This window comes from Semicossyphus pulcher, unplaced genomic scaffold (genome assembly GCF_022749685.1).
Source record: "Semicossyphus pulcher isolate SPU_LCO1_2020_fin unplaced genomic scaffold, fSemPul1.0.p SCAF_14, whole genome shotgun sequence".
NCBI classification, from domain to species: Eukaryota; Metazoa; Chordata; class Actinopteri; order Labriformes; family Labridae; genus Semicossyphus; species Semicossyphus pulcher.
This window is the reverse complement of record NW_027211648.1, coordinates 3281005-3300528: the sequence shown is the minus strand read 5'-3', so window position 1 is coordinate 3300528 and position 19524 is coordinate 3281005. Positions and strand designations below refer to the sequence as shown.

The following is a 19524-nucleotide window of genomic DNA, read 5'->3' as shown; positions in this document are numbered from 1 at the left end:
AACACACGCAGAGAAACTTTGAAATGAATTCTCTGAGCAACAGGTAGCCAGTGTCAGGAAGTTAACACATTCTTTTATTGAGCATAAAATGAAGCATCAAATCAGTAACAAGCACAAACACACAGACTAAATATTTATCATTCATGCTGCTTTTGTCTTTAATATAGTCATAAGAACATGCTTCGAACTGTTCCTCCTGTTCCTGTCACAAACAAAGATGTGGAAATGTAACCACGACACATTTTATTTACAGACGCGTGATGGTTGAATCCGATCAGCTCTCAGTTCGTCTGCTTTCCAGCTGAAGCCTGCAACAAACAGAGGACACAGTGTCTCTTTTGACTCTTTCCCTGACAAATTAAAGTGTACAGAACCATTTCTTAGTGCTTCAGAACACAAGCAACAAATAATAAAAACTATAAAAGCAGAAAGCGACACGTCATCAAGCAACAAAACAAGTGAGGAAATATGTTGCTTTAAAAAAACAGTATCAGGAACACCTTTTACTATATTGTCTTTCAGTGTCACTTTTTACCCCAGCCTCCCCTTGTATGTTTTTTTGTATTAAAGATGGAGATGACGATAACGAACCTGAAGCTTCCACACCAGCAGCGTCACAAAGGCTCCGTAGAAGCAGCTCTTCACGATGAAAACAGTGTAGGAGAGTTTGGCGCTCACAGTGACCCTCAGGAATGTCTCTGCACAAAGTTCAGACGTTCAAATCAGCGACAGGATTCAAAGAGGAAACATCTGAACATGTCTGACAGTGATATCTGTTCTGTGATAATCATGAACATTTACCTCTTGACACGACCTTTCCTTCTCCTCCAGCAGTCAGGAGAATAAAGACAAGAATTAGACGAGGAAACACGATGATGATTTTCTAACAGGACAAAGCTTCAGATGAGATTATTCCTGAAGGTATTCTGAACTTACCTCCTTCTACACCTCTGATTGACTCTGATACAGGCAAATAATTTGTCCCGTTGTAGAAGTTGACGGTGCAGGTGAACTTATTCTCGGGTTCGTTCCAGTCTTTAGCAGAGACCCTCAGCCTGCTGCTGATGCTGTAAGACTTGTCTTCCTGCACGGCAGCGCTGTCTGTGGCCACACCTGAGGTTTTGTTCTCCCCGTTGATGGACCAGAACACGCTGACATGATCCGGGTAGAATCCAGAGGCCACACAAACAATGGTCTTCTTCTTCTTGTTCTGCTCTGCCTCTTGTCCACACTCCTTTGGTGAAGGTGGGAGAACTCTGACTGTTGGTTTAACGGGATCACGATCTTTTTTTGCAGAGACACAGGACAGAAACCACTGAATTAAAACCTAAATCTTACATCTCAAAACCAGAAACTACACATGAACATCAGGCCGCGCACGGCTTTTTCATACGCAACATCAATTGCAAATTAAACATGATCATTACAGGTTGAGTCTGCAGAATGTAGCTCCCACTTTAATCTAAATCACATCAAGTTATCAGGTCAATCTTACCCAGAACTGTCAGCCTGGTTCCATCTCCAAAATGAGGAGGTAAGCTGCTCGAGCACACCGCTAACTCGCGTGTAAAAAACTCACCACAGCGACTGATCAGAAGCAGCACGTTTTTGTTTGGAGCTTTTCACTAACTAAACACACACACAGTAAAAACACAGTCATGTCTCATTTACTGTCTTTTTTTACTTTACTTCTTAAATAAAGCAGGTGAAGAAATTCTGTTTCACTAGTCAGATAATGAGAATACTTTTAGTGCTGATGCCAGATTTCACAGCTTCAGCAGAATGACCCTGCTGATAGATTCATCTCAATGTTTTCATGGCCAAAATAACAAAGTGAATGACTGCATTCAGTAACACCCAGTAACCTCTGATCCTTCAGAAAACATCATCGGATTTCACTAAAGGAAGACCAGGTGTGTTAATGTTAAAATGGGTACCTTTGCACTCTTTGGCGTAGTTTTCAACTTCATTAGAGTGTAACACAGCCTGGTGAGATTTATCCTAGTATGTAGATTTGACATTTTCTTTGTAAGTTTAAACAACAAATCAGCACGACCATCTCTGAGCTAAACATTAAACTTATGAACGCAACCATAATTTAGCAGATTAAGGTAAAAAATGAACACTTATGGCTGTGATTTTTATCATTCTCTTACCTAAAACAGTCAGCTTGGTGCCTTTTCCAAAGTAAGCAGGATAGGTGTTCACACTGATAAGAGGCTGCAGAAAAAGCTGCTCTCTGTGTTGAGCTCTTATTGTTTCATTTATTTAAACTGAAAACATTTAAATGTGCTCACAAACCTCCTGAAGAACATTTACACAGTTCTCTTCTGATCCAGAGTTCTAGTTGGAACTTTAATTTGATATAGGCCTAACTGTTATTTTATTATAACTGTTAATTATTTTCTATGCCAACTTTTGATGCATTTTGTTGCTTTATGTTGAGTACATTTTGCGTGTCTTACCTAAAACTGTCAGCTTGGTGCCTTTTCCAAAGTAAGCAGGATAGTTGGTGTTCACACTGATACGAGGCTGCAGAAAAAGCTGCTCACCGTTTTAAACAGTGAAGCTGCACACTGTGTTGTGCTCTTATACTTAGAAAAAACATTTACATGTGCACTCAAACGTCCTGAAGAAGCACTTTTACACAGTGACATCTCTTCTGATCGATTTCAAACAGCTGATTTAGGTTCTATTTAAGAGCTGAAGATTAAAACAGAACTCTAACTTGATATAAGTCTTAACTATTTAACTCTTGATTTGAGTACATTTTGCGTGTCTTACCTAAAACTGTCAGCTTGGTGCCTTTTCCAAAGTAAGGAGGATCGTTGGTGTTCACACTGATACGAGGCTGCAGAAAAAGCTGCTCACCTTTTACGTTCTGAAGCAGCTCTCTGTGTCGTGCTCTTATTGTTTTATTTTGAACTGAAAACTTTTAAATGTGCTCACAAGCCTCCTAAAGAACATTTACATGTTCACTCAAGCCTCCTGAAGAAGCACTTTTACAGTGACATCTCTTCTGATCGATTTCAAACAGCTGATTTAGGTTCTATTTAAGAGCTGAAGTTAAAAACAAAACTCTGACTTTATATAGCTCTTTAACTTTTGATGCATTTTGTTGCTTTATGTTTATGAAAATTTTGCGTGTCTTACCTAAAACGGTCAGCTTGGTGCCTTTTCCAAAGTAAGCAGGCTCATAGTTGTTCACACTGATACGAGGCTGCAGAAAAAGCTGCTCACTGTGTTGAGCTCTTATTTTTAGTTCTGAATTAAACGTTTAGTGTGCACACACACACACTTTTACACAATTACATCTCTTCTGATGATGTCAAACAGCTGATTTAGGTTCATTTTCAGGGCAGAAAATAAAAACAAAACCCTAACTTGATATAACTCTTAACTCTTGAACTGTTGGTTTGAGTAAAATTGACGTGTCTTACCTAAAACGGTCAGCTTGGTGCCTTTTCCAAAGTAAGCAGGACTGTTGTTGTTCACACTGATACGAGGCAGCAGAAAAAGCTGCCGCTCAGAGAGCTGCTGACTGTCTCCGTCACTAAACTGCTGATTTCAGGTCCATTTAAGAGCGTGAGATTAAAGCAAACCCTCGGCTCTGTCCTGGCACACTTACACACTGGTTTGCTGTTAGATCCTGTCACACACTGTTTTAGTCTTTGTGATGGTCTTACCTAAAACGGTGAGTTTAGTTCCAGCTCCAAAGTAAGCCTCTCCCTGGTTACTCACAGTGTTTCACAGAGCTGATAAGAACCGGCTGTGAGAGTCACAATCTGGGCGTCGAGCCAAATGTTTTATTGCTGCTCAACTTTTACTGTTAAGTCAGACGAGGCTGATTTAACAAGCTCAAACTTCTTTTCTCTATGAACCTCTTTCACACTTTAAATGTAGCACATTTTTATTATGACGATCAAATAAAATGCCTGATTAATAGATTCTATGATTGCACGTACTCTTATAAAAGAACTAAGAGGAGAATGAGGCTCAGCTAGAATAATTTTCTTACCTAAAACGGTGAGTTTAGTTCCAGCTCCAAAGATAGCCTCGGTGTAGGAGCACAGAGACTCTCGACTGTAACAAAAACTCTTCCTGCTGACATTTTGAACATCAATCTGCCTTTCATTTGACTATTTCATGATTATTTAGACTCCAAACTTTAATGAAATCAAAAGGTTTTCTTACCTAAAACAGTTAACCTTGTTCCTCCTCCAAAGTGAGCTTCATAACCACCAGTCACAGTGAATTTGCTCAGAGCTCAAAACAGCCCAGACGCTGCCGTACATTTGCTTCTTTAGTTTCTAAATATGTCACACGTAACTCTAACTCAACCAACAGCTTCTGCACAGTGGCCTGTGTTTTACAGGCTCTATCTTATTTACTTATTGCAGTTTGTATGCACCACATTACTGTTTCTCTCTGTTAGGATCTTACACATTTAATTCTCACACAGGCGGATTCATGAGCAGAGAGTTTGAAGTTTTACTCACCGAGAACAGTCAGTTTAGTTCCCTGGCCGAAATAAGCTTCGTACTGACACAGTGTTGCAGCTTAAGAACAAAATGCTCTGAGCTGACGAGTACGATGAGTTTGTCAAAGAACCCCCCAAACTGCAGACTTTATCTCAGAAGTTTTACACATGATTTGTTTCTTACCTAAAACTGTTAACTTTGTTCCTCCACCAAAGTGAGCCTCTGAAGCACCAGAGTCACAGTGAACTTCATCAGTGCTCAAAACAGCCCAACATGCTGCCTCTACTCTGCTTCTTTACATTTGGTTACCTTTAGTTGTTGTTTTAAAATGGTCTTTCTTTCCATCCAAACTTCTCTAACAGGAGATTAATTGAGTCTTTTTACTCACCGAGAACAGTCAGTTTAGTTCCCCGACCGAAGTAGGCTTCCTTATTGACACAGCGCTGAAGCTTACTGTCAAAAAGCTCTGAGTGAAACGGGAACTTTAAAGAACTCGCGCTCACTAAGTTTGTTAGATGAACATCACGTTTGTTAAATGAACATCACGTTTGTTAAATGACTTGTTCTGCAGACTTTAAATGTTTCTTACCTAAAACAGTTAACCTTGTTCCTCCACCAAAGTGAGCTTCAGTTCCAGAAGTCACAGTGTGTTTGATCAGTGCTCAAAACAAGATGCTGTCCTCTTTACATTTGTTTGTCTGTCTTTAAGAGTTGTTCACTTTTATTCCAGACAATAGACCTGCTTTAACTGATTTGGTGTCTTTTTCTGAGGCGAACTGATCTGATTAGATTTAAAGGTTTTACTCACCGAGAACAGTCAGTTTAGTTCCCTGGCCGAAATAAGCTTCGTTCTGACACAGTGTTCAAGCTTGAGAACAAAAAGCTGCGAGCAGAAGGCCCAAACTTGTCCTTCTTACTGCAGACTTTATCGTAGACTCTATATACATGATTTGTTTCTTACCTAAAACAGTTAACCTTGTTCCTCCTCCAAAGTGAGCTTCAGTTCCAAAAGTCACAGTGTGTTTGATCAGTGCTCAAAACAACATGCTGCTTTTATACCTGACTTGCTTTTAAATGTCACTATTATTCGCCTTATTACTCTCTTATTACTGATATTATAATTAAAGAGACAGGTCTCCTTTTACTCCATTTACTTTGTTTCATGAGGAGAATCAATCTGATTAAATGTGAACGTTTTACTCACCGAGAACAGTCAGTTTAGTTCCTGGGCCGAAGTAAGCTTCGTAATTGGCACAGCGCTGAAGCTTACTGTCAAAAAGCTCTGAGCTGAACACAAACTTTAAGGAGCCGAGAACATTTTCATTCTACAAATCTTCTTACATTTGTCCTGTTTTAAACATTATGGACTCACCTAAAAGAGTCAGTTTGGTTCCTTTACCAAAGTACGCTTCGTTGGCGTTGTCACAGTGCAGAAACACTGAGCATCAAACTCTTGTTTGTTTCTCTTCCACAGTTAACTCTGAGAAGGTTTTACTCACAGTTTTATGATACTTCAAGTTTGAATCTTTGTGACATCTGTGAAATACAGTAAAAAACTGAAGTATTTACCTAAAACAGTCAGTTTGGTTCCTTGGCCAAAGTATGCTTCAGTATTGTCACAGTGCAGAAACACTGAGCATCAAACTCTGGTGTCTTTCTCCACCAGATTTCACTTAGTACGTGTTTCCAAGTATTTCTGTCTCTCTTCAGACTCCAAAGCAAAGTTGAATCTGTCTAAATACAGTAAAAAACGGAATATTTACCTAAAACCGTCAGTCTGGTTCCTTGGCCAAAGTAAGCAGGCTCATTGTAGCTCACAGTGTCTCTGTTCAGCTCAATATTTCACATTTTTCACAGCAGCTGTTTTTTCTTTCACATTCACACTCGTGTTTTCGTTGTTGCAGGTGAGTTGAAATGAACTAAAGTCACAAAAGCTGAAACTTACCCAAAACTGTGAGTTTTGTTCCCTTTCCAAAGTAAGCTTCAGCTCCAGTGTCACACTGAAAGTCTCCTCTACCAAAAAGTCTCAAAACTTTCCACAATCAGCACGATGAGCCTCAGAGTGATGATCCAGAGGATGAAGAAGGTTTAAACACGCAGCAGCAGCTTCATGAGGTTTAAATGTGTTCGCTTTGTCGAGATGAGACAAGAAGCATCCGAACACTGAACTTGTGATTTAAAAGTCTTTTTAAAAAGATTTTTCCTGCAGATTTTCTGCTCATAAATAAACTGTTGAATGCTGAGGCCTCCTGTCGTCCTGCACAGCTTCATATTTCAGCTTTTTCTGCCCTCCCGACAGCATGTAGCCGTCTGCACACTGTGTGTTAATGGGAGGAGGTTTTTGTACGGCGGCTCTATGGGATTGTATCACCGTGGCCCCCTGTCCCCACGGTGAAAAAGCATCACACAAAAACCTAATGCGCGTTTGTGTCTCTGCACTCTGCCTCCCCCACCCCGCTCCTCCATATCTCAGCCTCCATCTCTCTGAGCCGGAGAGCAGCTGTGCAGCTCTGTGCTGCGACCTGACTGCTGCTATTTCTGTGACAGCTAAGAAAAGAACAAGAGGAAACTGCTCTTTGTTTGTCAGAGGGAGTGACACCTCTGCTGGTCACACCTCTTCATCCAGTCAGCAGTGAAGATGAGTCGTATATAAAGAGAAACATTCACTACTTCATATCTCAAAATGTGAAAACTGTCGCTTGAACCAACAGATAGTTATGACCTGACCCTGAAATATCTCTCAAATCCACAATGTTGGATTTCTGAAGATAAATCTTTCCTGTTTTTCCAGAATGTAGATGTTATTATGTCCTCTCTTCTCATGATGGTCCACGCTTTTGGAAATGTACACATTTAAGAGGCAAAGTCGTTGTTGTTCAGTGGCTACTGGACGTGTAAGTTGTTGTTCTGCTGCACAAGATATAATATAAATATGATAATACATTTATAATGATACAGTTAGTGGCATAACAAGTTCTGTTAGTTTTATGTTAATATGTTTATGTTTATGTTTGAAAGGAGGAGCAATGCACATTATAAACATAAGAAATCATGTCAATTTGCAGATTTACCAACACAGGCTGATTTTCTCAACTTTAAAAAAGTTAAAAGAAAACATACTAAGCACATAAACATAGGAAAGCACACAAACAACATGATCATAAACATATAAACACAAACAAAATCAAACAGACTTGAAAAAGACCAACGCAGAAAAACAACAAAGTATGACAACAATCATTTTTAGATCATTCATCCAGTGTTAGCCTCGTGCTAGCTAGTTGAGGATGCGTTTCATCCATTATGAAGTCATGGTGGGTGATGGAACATATTTTAATACCAAAGAAATTATTGCATCACCAGATTTAATTTTCCATATTTTAAAGGGGAGTTTTATCAAATGTCATAAGTACAAAATCAGAACATAAAAACTGATAGAAATAAAAATCTGCGTTTGACATTTCAGAATAAGATTCAGTTTTTTGTGTCTTCCATCAGCACCTTTCTGAATGAGTCTCTATGAAAGTGTTCAATGGTTTCTTCATCAAACAGGACCTGATCTAAGTCAAGCTTTGCACATTCAGCTTAAATGTTTATGCACGTGGCGTTGGTCCGTTCTGTCCATACATTTTTTAAGATTTGAACAACATATTGTTTCATCTGTATTTTATTGATTAGTATTATTAAACTATAAAAGTGGCTGTGGTGATATATTCCCATTTATGATACTTAATGCAAGTTGCTGCATCCTTCAGCTCATTTAAACACTGAGGTGATTTGACTGGACGTGCTCTGCACTGACCTTTCTTTGAACCCCACACCTTGTTTTGTAATCCCACATGATCCCTGTAGAGGTCAGTGTATGTTAACCTCTTAAACATGATAACTTCATACTCTCAGACTGCAAACAGAATTTAAAAATACAGGTAAGTTAGTCACAGATGAGACGCTGCAATAAAGGACAGTAATGTTATATTGGAGTATTAAACTAACCCGTTAACACCTGCTGTCTTATCTGAACAAGCAGCCTTGTGGTTTTGTAGGAACAGCGCTGAACTGTGCAGAGGCAGCACGTCTTGTTCCTTTTCATAAGAGGACTTTATTGTGCTGCTTCACAAGTTTGTGTTTACTTATTTTATTGTGATTGTAAAAAGGAGCTTTCATGAGCCTCACATCTTTAGCAGAGGTAACTGTTACTAGATGCATTCCCTCGCTGTTGTTTCACAGTTCAGAAATGGCCATTTAGTGCAACTTAACACAGCCTTCCTAAACTGTGACAATAAAATAAACAAAAAAGCATATAAACTAATACATCTTCAGTATTTTATTTTATTATAATGTACACTGAAAATACAATGTATCTCCATCAGGGTTCAAATATGAATATCAGTATGCGATGCCCTTATCAAAACGTTTTAAAACAATCAGATCACAATTTATAATTAATAACTTTCAAGAGTCTTTAAACCTCTAGAGCACAATATTTAAGATTTATTACTTGAGAGGGCGTGCTGCTGTACTGAATATCAGCACGGCTGTGATTATCCTCGGCAAAAGGTGTGCTGATATTCAGTACAACAGCACGCCCTCAAGTGTCGTATTGCTTTTATAACGTCATATTTATATGTATTTATATATATACATATTTAACAACACATATGGCTCTGACTACATGACTAGCTTAAGAACTTAGTAGATAGATATAGATATACAAATTATTCTCATTGCATATGAAATGCACAATTAAATTATGTTTGGCAGCAATCAACTCCATAACAGCATAAAAAAAGTGTGTGTGCATCCACACACATTCATATGCATAGTTATATAACATATAAAACTAGCTATAATTAGACCGTGACTTGCATTTCATGCACTCTTGTTACTTCGTATGTTGTTCATGTATTTTATTAATTTGTTCCCATTTAAATAATTTAGATAATATTCTGTTAATAGTTGCTTTGGTGGCCTGTTTGATTCTGGTGTAACAGCTTGATCAATCTAGACAAAGACCATTAACTGTAATGTTTATTAACAGATTTCAAAAGTCCTGAAGTGGAACTGTTCTAAAAGGTGTCTTTATTGTTCCACTGCTGCCAGTTAACCAAACGAGCCACAGCTCCTTCCTGCCTGTGCTCCATCTGTTGTTATTTGTGTGACTGTCTGCTCTGTGTGCATCACTGTGACTGACAGCGCAGTAGTAGGTGCTGCTGTCATTCAGGATCAGCTCGCTTATCTGAAGAGTGAAGTTGTTCTTGGATGTATCGATAGACGTCTTGAATCGCCCCACAGTTTGGTCGTACTCTTTGGTGAGGAACTCCACAGCAGCTCCGTGCTGGTTTTGTCGGTACCAGAGCATGGTGTAGCTGCTCATGCTGAACCCTGAACCCATGCTGCATTCAAGATCTACCGTGTCTCCTGGGTGTGAAGTTTGACCCTCTGGCTGAAGAACGACAACAGTGAGACCTGCAGGACAGAGAGGATGAGTTTTTTATTGTCTCCTCTGAATTTACAATTCACAAATATTTCATTTAACAGTAAATGTGATGGGAACTGGACCATTCAGGGAACCCATTTAGAGTTAATACATAAAACCAACCTGAGTGTGAAAGCAGAGACAGATAAATGATGATAATAAACATGTTATCCATGAGCTCCTTCCAGCTGAATGAAGCAAATCAATCAAACTGTTCAGCACTAACAAACCATGAGGTCACATGACGAAGTAATTGTGATGCAAGACGGACTGTAAATCCTATTGGCTGATTGTGAAATGAGACTTTGGAGGAGATGAAAGACCAAATTAAACAGCAAACGTAAAATGGTTTTTGGTATTATTCGCATTATTTATAGAAAAATCATGTTTATTAAACCGAAGCTGCTTAAACAGTGAATCCATTTGTCGATCGACAGATGGAAAAAGTATTTTCAGTAATAGTAATAGGGAGTGAAAGCTGACTAACACCTGTTGAGTGATGAGCGTTTGTGAAACGTGATTGGTCGCCACTTATTGAGGCGGTTCCTTTAAATTGACAAAGCTCCGCCCACTCTGTAACGTTTCTGATCTGCTGAGATTTTAACGTCCAAGGCAGGGCAGCTTAAGGAATAATTAGGTGTGTTCAACTTCTATAAACATGGCCTTACACACATTTCTCTATATTTTAGAAACCAACAGTTCAGTGATGTCGCCTCAAGTTGTAGTGTGGGAGAAGACCGGTTTACCGCGCGCGCTTGTCTGCTGCGGACTCCAACGGTCGGCTGTTTGTCACATCAACGGTTCTCCAACGGTTGGAAACTCGAACTGGAGTTTCGAGATCCTCTGTATCAGATGTGGACTCTTACTGAAGACTTAACTCCTCTCTAAAATGCCCACAAGTTTAACAAGGTAAGCTACTATTTCTTGTGCTAACATATGTAGCATGACTTGGTGTTTTTTGGAGTTTTTCTGACATTTTTATTTGACAAATGCTTTGACAAGTTTTGCTTGACGTTGCACAGATAGTTTCCGACGTTGTACTTTTATTATTCACACATTTATCAGGTGTTTTCTGTTCTATTTAATTACATAATGGTTTTCTGACAGGCTTCCTGAGCTAGGTGTTTTTGTGCTTTGCTAAGCTAACATTTGGCTAAGCTAACGGCGGTGGGGCCCTATGCAGGATTGCCAGGTCTGTGTGACAACCAGCCCAACGGCCAATAAAACCAGCCCAAAAACCAGCCAAACACTAGAGCTCAAAATGTACCACTGTCAAACCATATACACTGCTTTTAAAGTCTAACAGCATTGCTATCATTGCCAAATGCATTATAAAATACACAGATTAAAGACGGTCATAGAGGTGGGTGAGAGGAGGATGCTATCAAAACTGGCATCCATCATAGACAACTCCTGTCACCCCCTGCGATCTCGGTTATACATCACCGACAAAAAGCTTGTGTATTATCTCCAGCCACACGTCCTATTCATTCTTTGATTCCGTTTTCACATTACCAGTCCCTTGTGTATTTCCTGTATTTTTCCCACTTACCAGGCGTCATGTTTCTCCCCAGTCGGAGTTGCTAGCTTGAATTGTCCGGCGTGTTAACGGATTCCGCTGCAGGTGTCACTGCTGATAATAGCTGGTTAGGTGACAGCACAGTGCACCGAACGGATACGGACTGTGTGCAGTTTAAGTTCGCTAACTGTGTGGCAAAGTAGAGTGTGTGGGTTTGTTATGTGGGCATGCATGTCCCATGTCCATTGTGTGTAGTGCTGAATGAACTGTCCGTTTGGTAGGATTTGGGTATAAATCAATTATTTAATCTAAAGTAATACCAAAAATTAAGGATTGCTATTTATAGATAGCCTAGAATTCATGTAATTTGCATGCAAAACAGGTCTACCCAACCAGCGGACAAAAATCGCCACCCGAGGCAACACTTAAAAAGTAGCCAAATTCAGCGGGAAAACCGCGGACCTGGCAACCCTGGCCCCATGCCAACGGTTGAGCTCTGTTTTATATCTATACATTTTATTGAACAATTATAAAACAAACAGAACAGACCATTGCTCATAACGTGTAAACAAGTTATACATCTTCAAATTTAAGTTGAATAGATAATGAAAGGACAATCAAAATTCCGAATTGGGACAAATAAGTTATAAAATATATAAGGGGAAAAACTAAAACAAACAAAATGCTACTGTGCTGGACACGTCAACGGATGAGCTCTTCTGTCTTGTGGTTTATGTTTTTGCGTCATTGAATGTGAATTGGCTGAACATATTCTTGGTTTAGTTTGAATGCTGCTGTTTTGGTGAATGTTTTGCTGAAATATAAACTCACTTGAAAGTGTTTTGGAGGAATTGATTCAACTTGATGGCTGATGTGGTAGGTGTAGTTTGTGTTGTTGAATTGTGATCCATTATTCTGAAAGGTAACACTGTAGCAGTTTATTTTAATACTAAATAATCCCAATCTTCCATACAGTTTATTAAGGTTGTAGCTTGTTAGATGCACTACAATATGTATAAAATAGCCTTTTTTAGCTTCAGCAGGCTGTAGGCCTAAATACTGTACAAATACTTACAATACAGTACATGAAACCCTTTCTATATATAGATTAACTTAGTACCTGAACCAACCCTGATTGTAAATTATATATTGACAAATAATCAGACTTGTAGTTTTGAGTAGTAGTAGTTTTGTCAAGCTTTATGTCTGTCTTTCACCATGTTTGCCCTCTGTGTGTATATTTAGCCAGTGACTGTATTGAGACAAGCCCTGCAGCTTTTCTCTCTGCATCATTAACTTGAAAATAAGAGAAAAGAGAGGTGAGGGTTTTTAGTGAGGGGGTGTCATTAAACCACATCACTGTGTCACTGGCAGCGCAGAAATAAACAGCTGAGTCTGATGGAGTCACATTCTTTATAATCAGAGCTCCTTTTCCGATCTCTTGTCGTGTCATCTCAAACCGATTTTCAAACTCCTTCTCATAGTCGGGATTACTCCTAAAGTAGTTGTATCCAATTAACTTCATAAGGCCGCTTTCTGTTTGCTGGTACCAGAGCATCGCATTAAGATTTGTATCATCGTGACTGCATTCAATTTGTACCCTGGTCTTTTCATCTACTATCTTTGGATGAGACGGTTCAAACGTCACACTTGTAGCTCGATCTGTTGGGAAAAACACAGATTAGAAAAACATTGATTCATATTCATATAATGGCTGTAAAAAATGAAAAACAAAGTTTAAGTTGCTGGTTTTTAAGTTAATTTCATTACATGGAAGCAGGATAAGAAGAAATGCGATCACAGCTGTAGACATCCTCGACGCCTTTTAACCTGCAAGTGTCTCTTAACAGGAAACAGGAGAGGGTTTTGAGTGAGGGAGTGTCATTAAACCACATCACTGTGTTACTAGCAGCGCAGAAATAAACACCCGAGTGTGATGGGTGTGCTTTCCTTATAATCAGAGCTCCTTTATTTGGTCCTTCTCTTGTGAGTTTGAATTGATCTTCAAACTGACCCTCATAGCTTGGCTTAACGTTATCATATCCGTACGTGATGAGGGTCATGGCCTGGCTGTTCTTTTGCTGTTGATACCAGAGCATTAGTACAAGGGTATTATCATCATGGCTGCAGTTAATCTGGACCTCAGTATTCTCCATCACTATCTGTGGAGGAGACTGCTCAAATGTAACCGCGTTCACCTGACCTGTGGAGAGAGCAGATTTTAGTTAAACTGTCATTGAAGGCAGAGAGACAACACAGCATTTAAATGATCTTATTTGTGAGCATTTAAATCATATCTAATGTGATCTGTAGGTGAATTCTGAGATCTTACTTGAAAACCAGATGAGGAGAAAACCAAATGTGTTCATAAGTGAAGACATTGTCGAGCAGTGATGTGAGAAACGTTTTGCTCTGATGAAAGGCTCAGTGTACAGAGGGAGGTGTCTGTGTGGTTTAATTCATCACCACTCTCTCCTGATGAAAGCTTCATGCATGTGCTGTGCCTCCACCTGTTGGCTGAATGTATTCAGGACAGTAATCAGTACGTCTGTAGGTGGACGCTTGTCAGTGAAACACAAACATGGGTTCTTTTAAAGAGTCTTTTTTTTTTTTTTTTTCCTAAGACAACAGTTAATCTCTTATTCTAGTTGTTTTCTTTAAAGCCACCAGACTCCATTGACAAAAACAGTCATTTAGCATTGCAGAAAACGGGAGTTGCTGGTCTACAGCTGCCTCGATCAGTTACATTTTTAGTATCATTTTGCAGTACACAAATATTGAGTAGGATCCAAACTGCCCCTTTGAAAACACCAAGGTCACACAACAACACAAACAAACAAGTCGATCGTGGCAGCAGGGGACCAGCAAGGTCTTTTTTTGTGAGGTGAAATAAATGTTTATGTTGAGTGAGTTTGGTGGCTTTAAAGAGAGAAATGTCACGACTGCTTCTGTTTTCAGAAAGCATCTTACTCTTTAACAAAAAGTTCTATCTTTGTAAGGATCCTTTCTGTAATGTTGTCAGACAATCACAAAAACAAGTGGACATACTATAATCAGGCATGTTTGCAGGCATCACGTTTTAGCCATTACAACCTGTGTGGCCGCTGCTGGCAGAAACAATGAAGCAATTAAAAACCTTAGTGTGCCTATTGGTCATTTAGACCCCCAAATATGTAAAAAAGGACGGCCCAGGTCTATAAAACAGAATGACCGTGTAACATCAGAAACATAATGTCTCTGGTGTTATCTCCTCCACCATATGCTTTGCTTCCTTCCTTCATTCAACTGTTATTAATGTGAGTCAGCTGTCAGAACAATAAAGAGCCTCCCCGCTGTATGTTTTTGTCACAGACCTGAGGTCTGCCACAGCACTGTGTAGACTAGCAGCACACAGATAAACAGCCTCATCTTTCTCCTGAACGCTCTGTATCGTCAGAGACCACTGCTTCTTCTGATCCTTCGATCTCTCTGCTTTGTAACCTGATTTGAATCCCTCTTCAAAAGATGGAGTGCCTAGTGCTATAGACACCATTAACTCAAAACCTTTTCCTCTGAGCTGTCTGTACCAGTACAAATATTCATAATCTGTGTTATTCTGGTAGCACTGCATTTCTGCCGAACCACTGGGATGACTGGAGATGTAGCGGGGCCACTGAGTGATCAGCACAGACTGAGACGCAGCTGAAACACAGGAAACAAAACAGAAAAGCTTCAATAGTTCACTTCTGAGCTACAAGTAACAGCAAAAGATTTTTCATCCAGAATATAGTGGGACAAAACAAACAAGAGCATGTTGCTGTTTTTATTTTCATAGATAAAATAAGTTTACCTGCAGCCCAAAGCAGACAGAACGTCAAGGTGACGCCCAGGATCATTTTAGTATTGGAAGAGCAAATGAAATGAGTGAACATACAGTGAGCCAGCACTTGAGATCTGTGGGGAGGAAGTGACATCAGAGTTAATGTTGAATAGGGAGGGGTGGTGCCTGTGTCCTGTGTTGCCTCTCGTCACCTCCCATTAGGTTGTTATTTCTTGGATAAACTAGCAAAACTTAACCTAAAAAAGTTTATTAACCTAATCTTTGCCTTAACCCCAAGAATATACCTACAGGAGAACTCGCATCTATTTTTTCTCAATCAAAACAGTGACTGATTTGTTTAGACCTAAGCCTCTATAAAGGACCTAGACGTCGCCTCGTGCTTTAAAAGTGAAGCCAGATCTGAAGTGCCTTAAACCTGCATCCTTTCTAATGACCAGACAAACAAGTCGATCGTGGCAGCAGGGGACCAGCAAGGTCTTTTTTTGTGAGGTGAAATTAATGTTTATGTTGAGTGAGTTTGGTGGCTTTAAAGAGAGAAATGTCACGACTGCTTCTGTTTTCAGAAAGCATCTTACTCTTTAACAAAAAGTTCTATCTCTGTAAGGATCCTTTCTGTAATGTTGTCAGACAATCACAAAAACAAGTGGACATACTATAATCAGGCATGTTTGTAGACATTACGTTTTAGCCATTACAACCTGTGTGGCCGCTGCTGGCAGAAACAATGAAGCAATTAAAAACCTTAGTGTGCCTATTGGTCATTTAGACCCCCAAATATGTAAAAAAGGACGGCCCAGGTCTATAAAACAGAATGACCGTGTAACATCAGAAACATAATGTCTCTGGTGTTATCTCCTCCACCATATGCTTTGCTTCCTTCCTTCATTCAACTGTTATTAATGTGAGTCAGCTGTCAGAACAATAAAGAGCCTCCCCGCTGTATGTTTTTGTCACAGACCTGAGGTCTGCCACAGCACTGTGTAGACTAGCAGCACACAGATAAACAGCCTCATCTTTCTCCTGAACGCTCTGTATCGTCAGAGACCACTGCTTCTTCTGATCCTTCGATCTCTCTGCTTTGTAACCTGAGTTGAATCCCTCTTCAAATGTTGGAGTGCCTAGTGCTATAGACACCATTAACTCAAAACCTTTTCCTCTGAGCTGTCTGTACCAGTACAAATAGTTGTAATCCGTGTTATTCTGGTAGCACTGCATTTCTGCCGAACCACTGGGATGACTGGAGATGTAGCGGGGCCACTGAGTGATCAGCACAGACTGAGACGCAGCTGAAACACAGGAAACAAAACAGAAAAGCTTCAATAGTTCACTTCTGAGCTACAAGTAACAGCAAAAGATTTTTCATCCAGAATATAGTGGGACAAAACAAACAAGAGCATGTTGCTGTTTTTATTTTCATAGATAAAATAAGTTTACCTGCAGCCCAAAGCAGACAGAACGTCAAGGTGACGCCCAGGATCATTTTAGTATTGGAAGAGCAAATGAAATGAGTGAACATACAGTGAGCCAGCACTTGAGATCTGTGGGGAGGAAATGACATCAGAGTTAATGTTGAATAGGGAGGGGTGGTGCCTGTGTCCTGTGTTGCCTCTCGTCACCTCCCATTAGGTTGTTATTTCTTGGATAAACTAGCAAAACTTAACCTAAAAAAGTTTATTAACCTAATCTTTGCCTTAACCTGAAGAATGAACCTACAGGAGAACTCACGTCTATTTTTTCTCAATCAAAACAGTGACTGATTTGTTTAGACCTAAGCCTCTATAAAGGACCTAGACGTCGCCTCGTGCTTTAAAAGTGAAGCCAGATCTGAAGTGCCTTAAACCTGCATCCTTTCTAATGACCAGACAAACAAGTCGATCGTGGCAGCAGGGGACCAGCAAGGTCTTTTTTTGTGAGGTGAAATAAATGTTTTTGTTGAGTGAGTTTGGTGGCTTTAAAGAGAGAAATGTCACGACTGTTTCTGTTTTCAGAAAGCATCTTACTCTTTAACAAAAAGTTCTATCTCTGTAAGGATCCTTTCTGTAATGTTGTCAGACAATCACAAAAACAAGTGGACATACTATAATCAGGCATGTTTGTAGACATTACGTTTTAGCCATTACAACCTGTGTGGCCGCTGCTGGCAGAAACAATGAAGCAATTAAAAACCTTAGTGTGCCTATTGGTCATTTAGACCCCCAAATATGTAAAAAAGGACGGCCCAGGTCTATAAAACAGAATGACCGTGTAACATCAGAAACATAATGTCTCTGGTGTTATCTCCTCCACCATATGCTTTGCTTCCTTCCTTCATTCAACTGTTATTAATGTGAGTCAGCTGTCAGAACAATAAAGAGCCTCCCCGCTGTATGTTTTTGTCACAGACCTGAGGTCTGCCACAGCACTGTGTAGACTAGCAGCACACAGATAAACAGCCTCATCTTTCTCCTGAACGCTCTGTATCGTCAGAGACCACTGCTTCTTCTGATCCTTCGATCTCTCTGCTTTGTAACCTGAGTTGAATCCCTCTTCAAAAGATGGAGTGCCTCCTGCTATATACACTATTAACTCAAAACCTTTTCCTCTGAGCTGTCTGTACCAGTACAAATAATCATAATCCGTGTTATTCTGGTAGCACTGCATTTCTGCCGAACCACTGGGATGACTGGAGATGTAGCGGGGCCACTGAGTGATCAGCACAGACTGAGACGCAGCTGAAACACAGGAAACAAAACAGAAAAGCTTCAATAGTTCACTTCTGAGCTACAAGTAACAGCAAAAGATTTTTCATCCAGAATATAGTGGGACAAAACAAACAAGAGCATGTTGCTGTTTTTATTTTCATAGATAAAATAAGTTTACCTGCAGCCCAAAGCAGACAGAACGTCAAGGTGACGCCCAGGATCATTTTAGTATTGGAAGAGCAAATGAAATGAGTGAACATACAGTGAGCCAGCACTTGAGATCTGTGGGGAGGAAATGACATCAGAGTTAATGTTGAATAGGGAGGGGTGGTGCCTGTGTCCTGTGTTGCCTCTCGTCACCTCCCATTAGGTTGTTATTTCTTGGATAAACTAGCAAAACTTAACCTAAAAAAGTTTATTAACCTAATCTTTGCCTTAACCTGAAGAATGAACCTACAGGAGAACTCACATCTATTTTTTCTCAATCAAAACAGTGACTGATTTGTTTAGACCTAAGCCTCTATAAAGGACCTAGACGTCGCCTCGTGCTTTAAAAGTGAAGGCAGATCTGAAGTGCCTTAAACCTGCATCCTTTCTAATGACCAGTAGGGGGCAACTGCGCTGGTTTCCAAAAGAAGTCCGATTGTATGGAAGCAGATAAAAAATGAACTTAGTCTTCAGTTGATTTATCACTTTATTTAAGAGGTTTATAGTCTCAATAACTAGTTGCAGGTCTTCCTCAATACATAATTTCGTAGACAATGGTCTCATTTAGAGTAAAATCGACTGTAGAGCAGGTGTGCTTTTGGGCGTGGCTACCTGTCATTGACCATCATCATTAGTTTAGTTTTTTGTCTCATGCAGTACTTTTATACTTTTGTTTGTCATCTCACAGCGGGATAAGAATACTTAACAGTTGTTAGTTCAAAAAGCAAACCCTCACTGCCTCTTTGTCATGCAGTTTAGGTTTGCTTCAGGTGCGTGTTTGATACTGTGAGACATGATGTTTTTGTAAAGGAAAAGAGAAGAGATGAAGCACTGTGATACCTGGCTGCACAGAAGTACTCTGCACTGTCTGCTGGGCTTATGTTTGATATAACAAGCTGAGCTTGGCGCTTTGAATGTCCCGTGATGTTGAAACGTGCCTCAAAGTTCTTCTCCAGGTTTGCGTTTTCATAATGAAGCAGTCCGATCAGCTCCATGGCCCTTTGGCCTCCTCCTGCTGCTGCTGACTGGTGCTGGTACCAAAGCATGTAGGGATAGTTGTTGTCTCTATGTTCACAATTAAGACGGGTTTCTTCTTCCTCTGGTTTTATCAGCAGATTTACAGGTGATTGTTTGATCGTAAGTGATGACACAAAGTCTACAGGACAAAAAGAAAAGTGAAGAAGAACATTGATGATGTCATGGGATAGTTAACTCTTCATACGACTCTTACCTGTGAGCAAAGACAGCGAGAAAAACAAAATGACAGACATTTTAAACCGAGAGAAACACAGGCATTCATGAAAATGCACTGATGTGAAATCTTCCTTTCATGTAGTATT

General features: G+C 39.8%; 1 protein-coding gene across 1 annotated transcript; it reads right to left on the bottom strand.

Annotated features, from left to right (window-relative positions):
* Nucleotides 1–46: 46 nt before the first annotated feature.
* LOC138591356 (M1-specific T cell receptor beta chain-like) lies at nucleotides 47–18201 on the bottom strand. The gene is made up of 7 exons (XM_069661929.1): nucleotides 18156–18201; nucleotides 17694–18007; nucleotides 4500–4542; nucleotides 937–1284; nucleotides 802–825; nucleotides 592–698; nucleotides 47–308 (listed from the first exon to the last, which is right to left on the bottom strand). The coding sequence occupies exons 1-7, from the start codon at nucleotides 18199–18201 to the stop codon at nucleotides 282–284; spliced, it is 909 nt and encodes a 302-aa protein (XP_069518030.1). The 3' UTR covers nucleotides 47–281.
* Between the last annotated feature and the right edge of the window lie 1323 nt (nucleotides 18202–19524).

Excerpts from the sequence above, each read along its gene's own strand:
- LOC138591356 (XM_069661929.1), bottom strand. The coding sequence starts at position 18,201 with ATGATCCTGGGCGTCACCTTGACGTTCTGTCTGCTTTGGGCTGCAG. Across the intron at positions 18,008-18,155 it reads CTGTCTGCTTTGGGCTGCAG|CTGCGTCTCAGTCTGTGCTG; the intron begins GTAAACTTATTT and ends CCTGTGTTTCAG. Across the intron at positions 699-801 it reads AGGAAAGGTCGTGTCAAGAG|AGACATTCCTGAGGGTCACT; the intron begins GTAAATGTTCAT and ends AACTTTGTGCAG.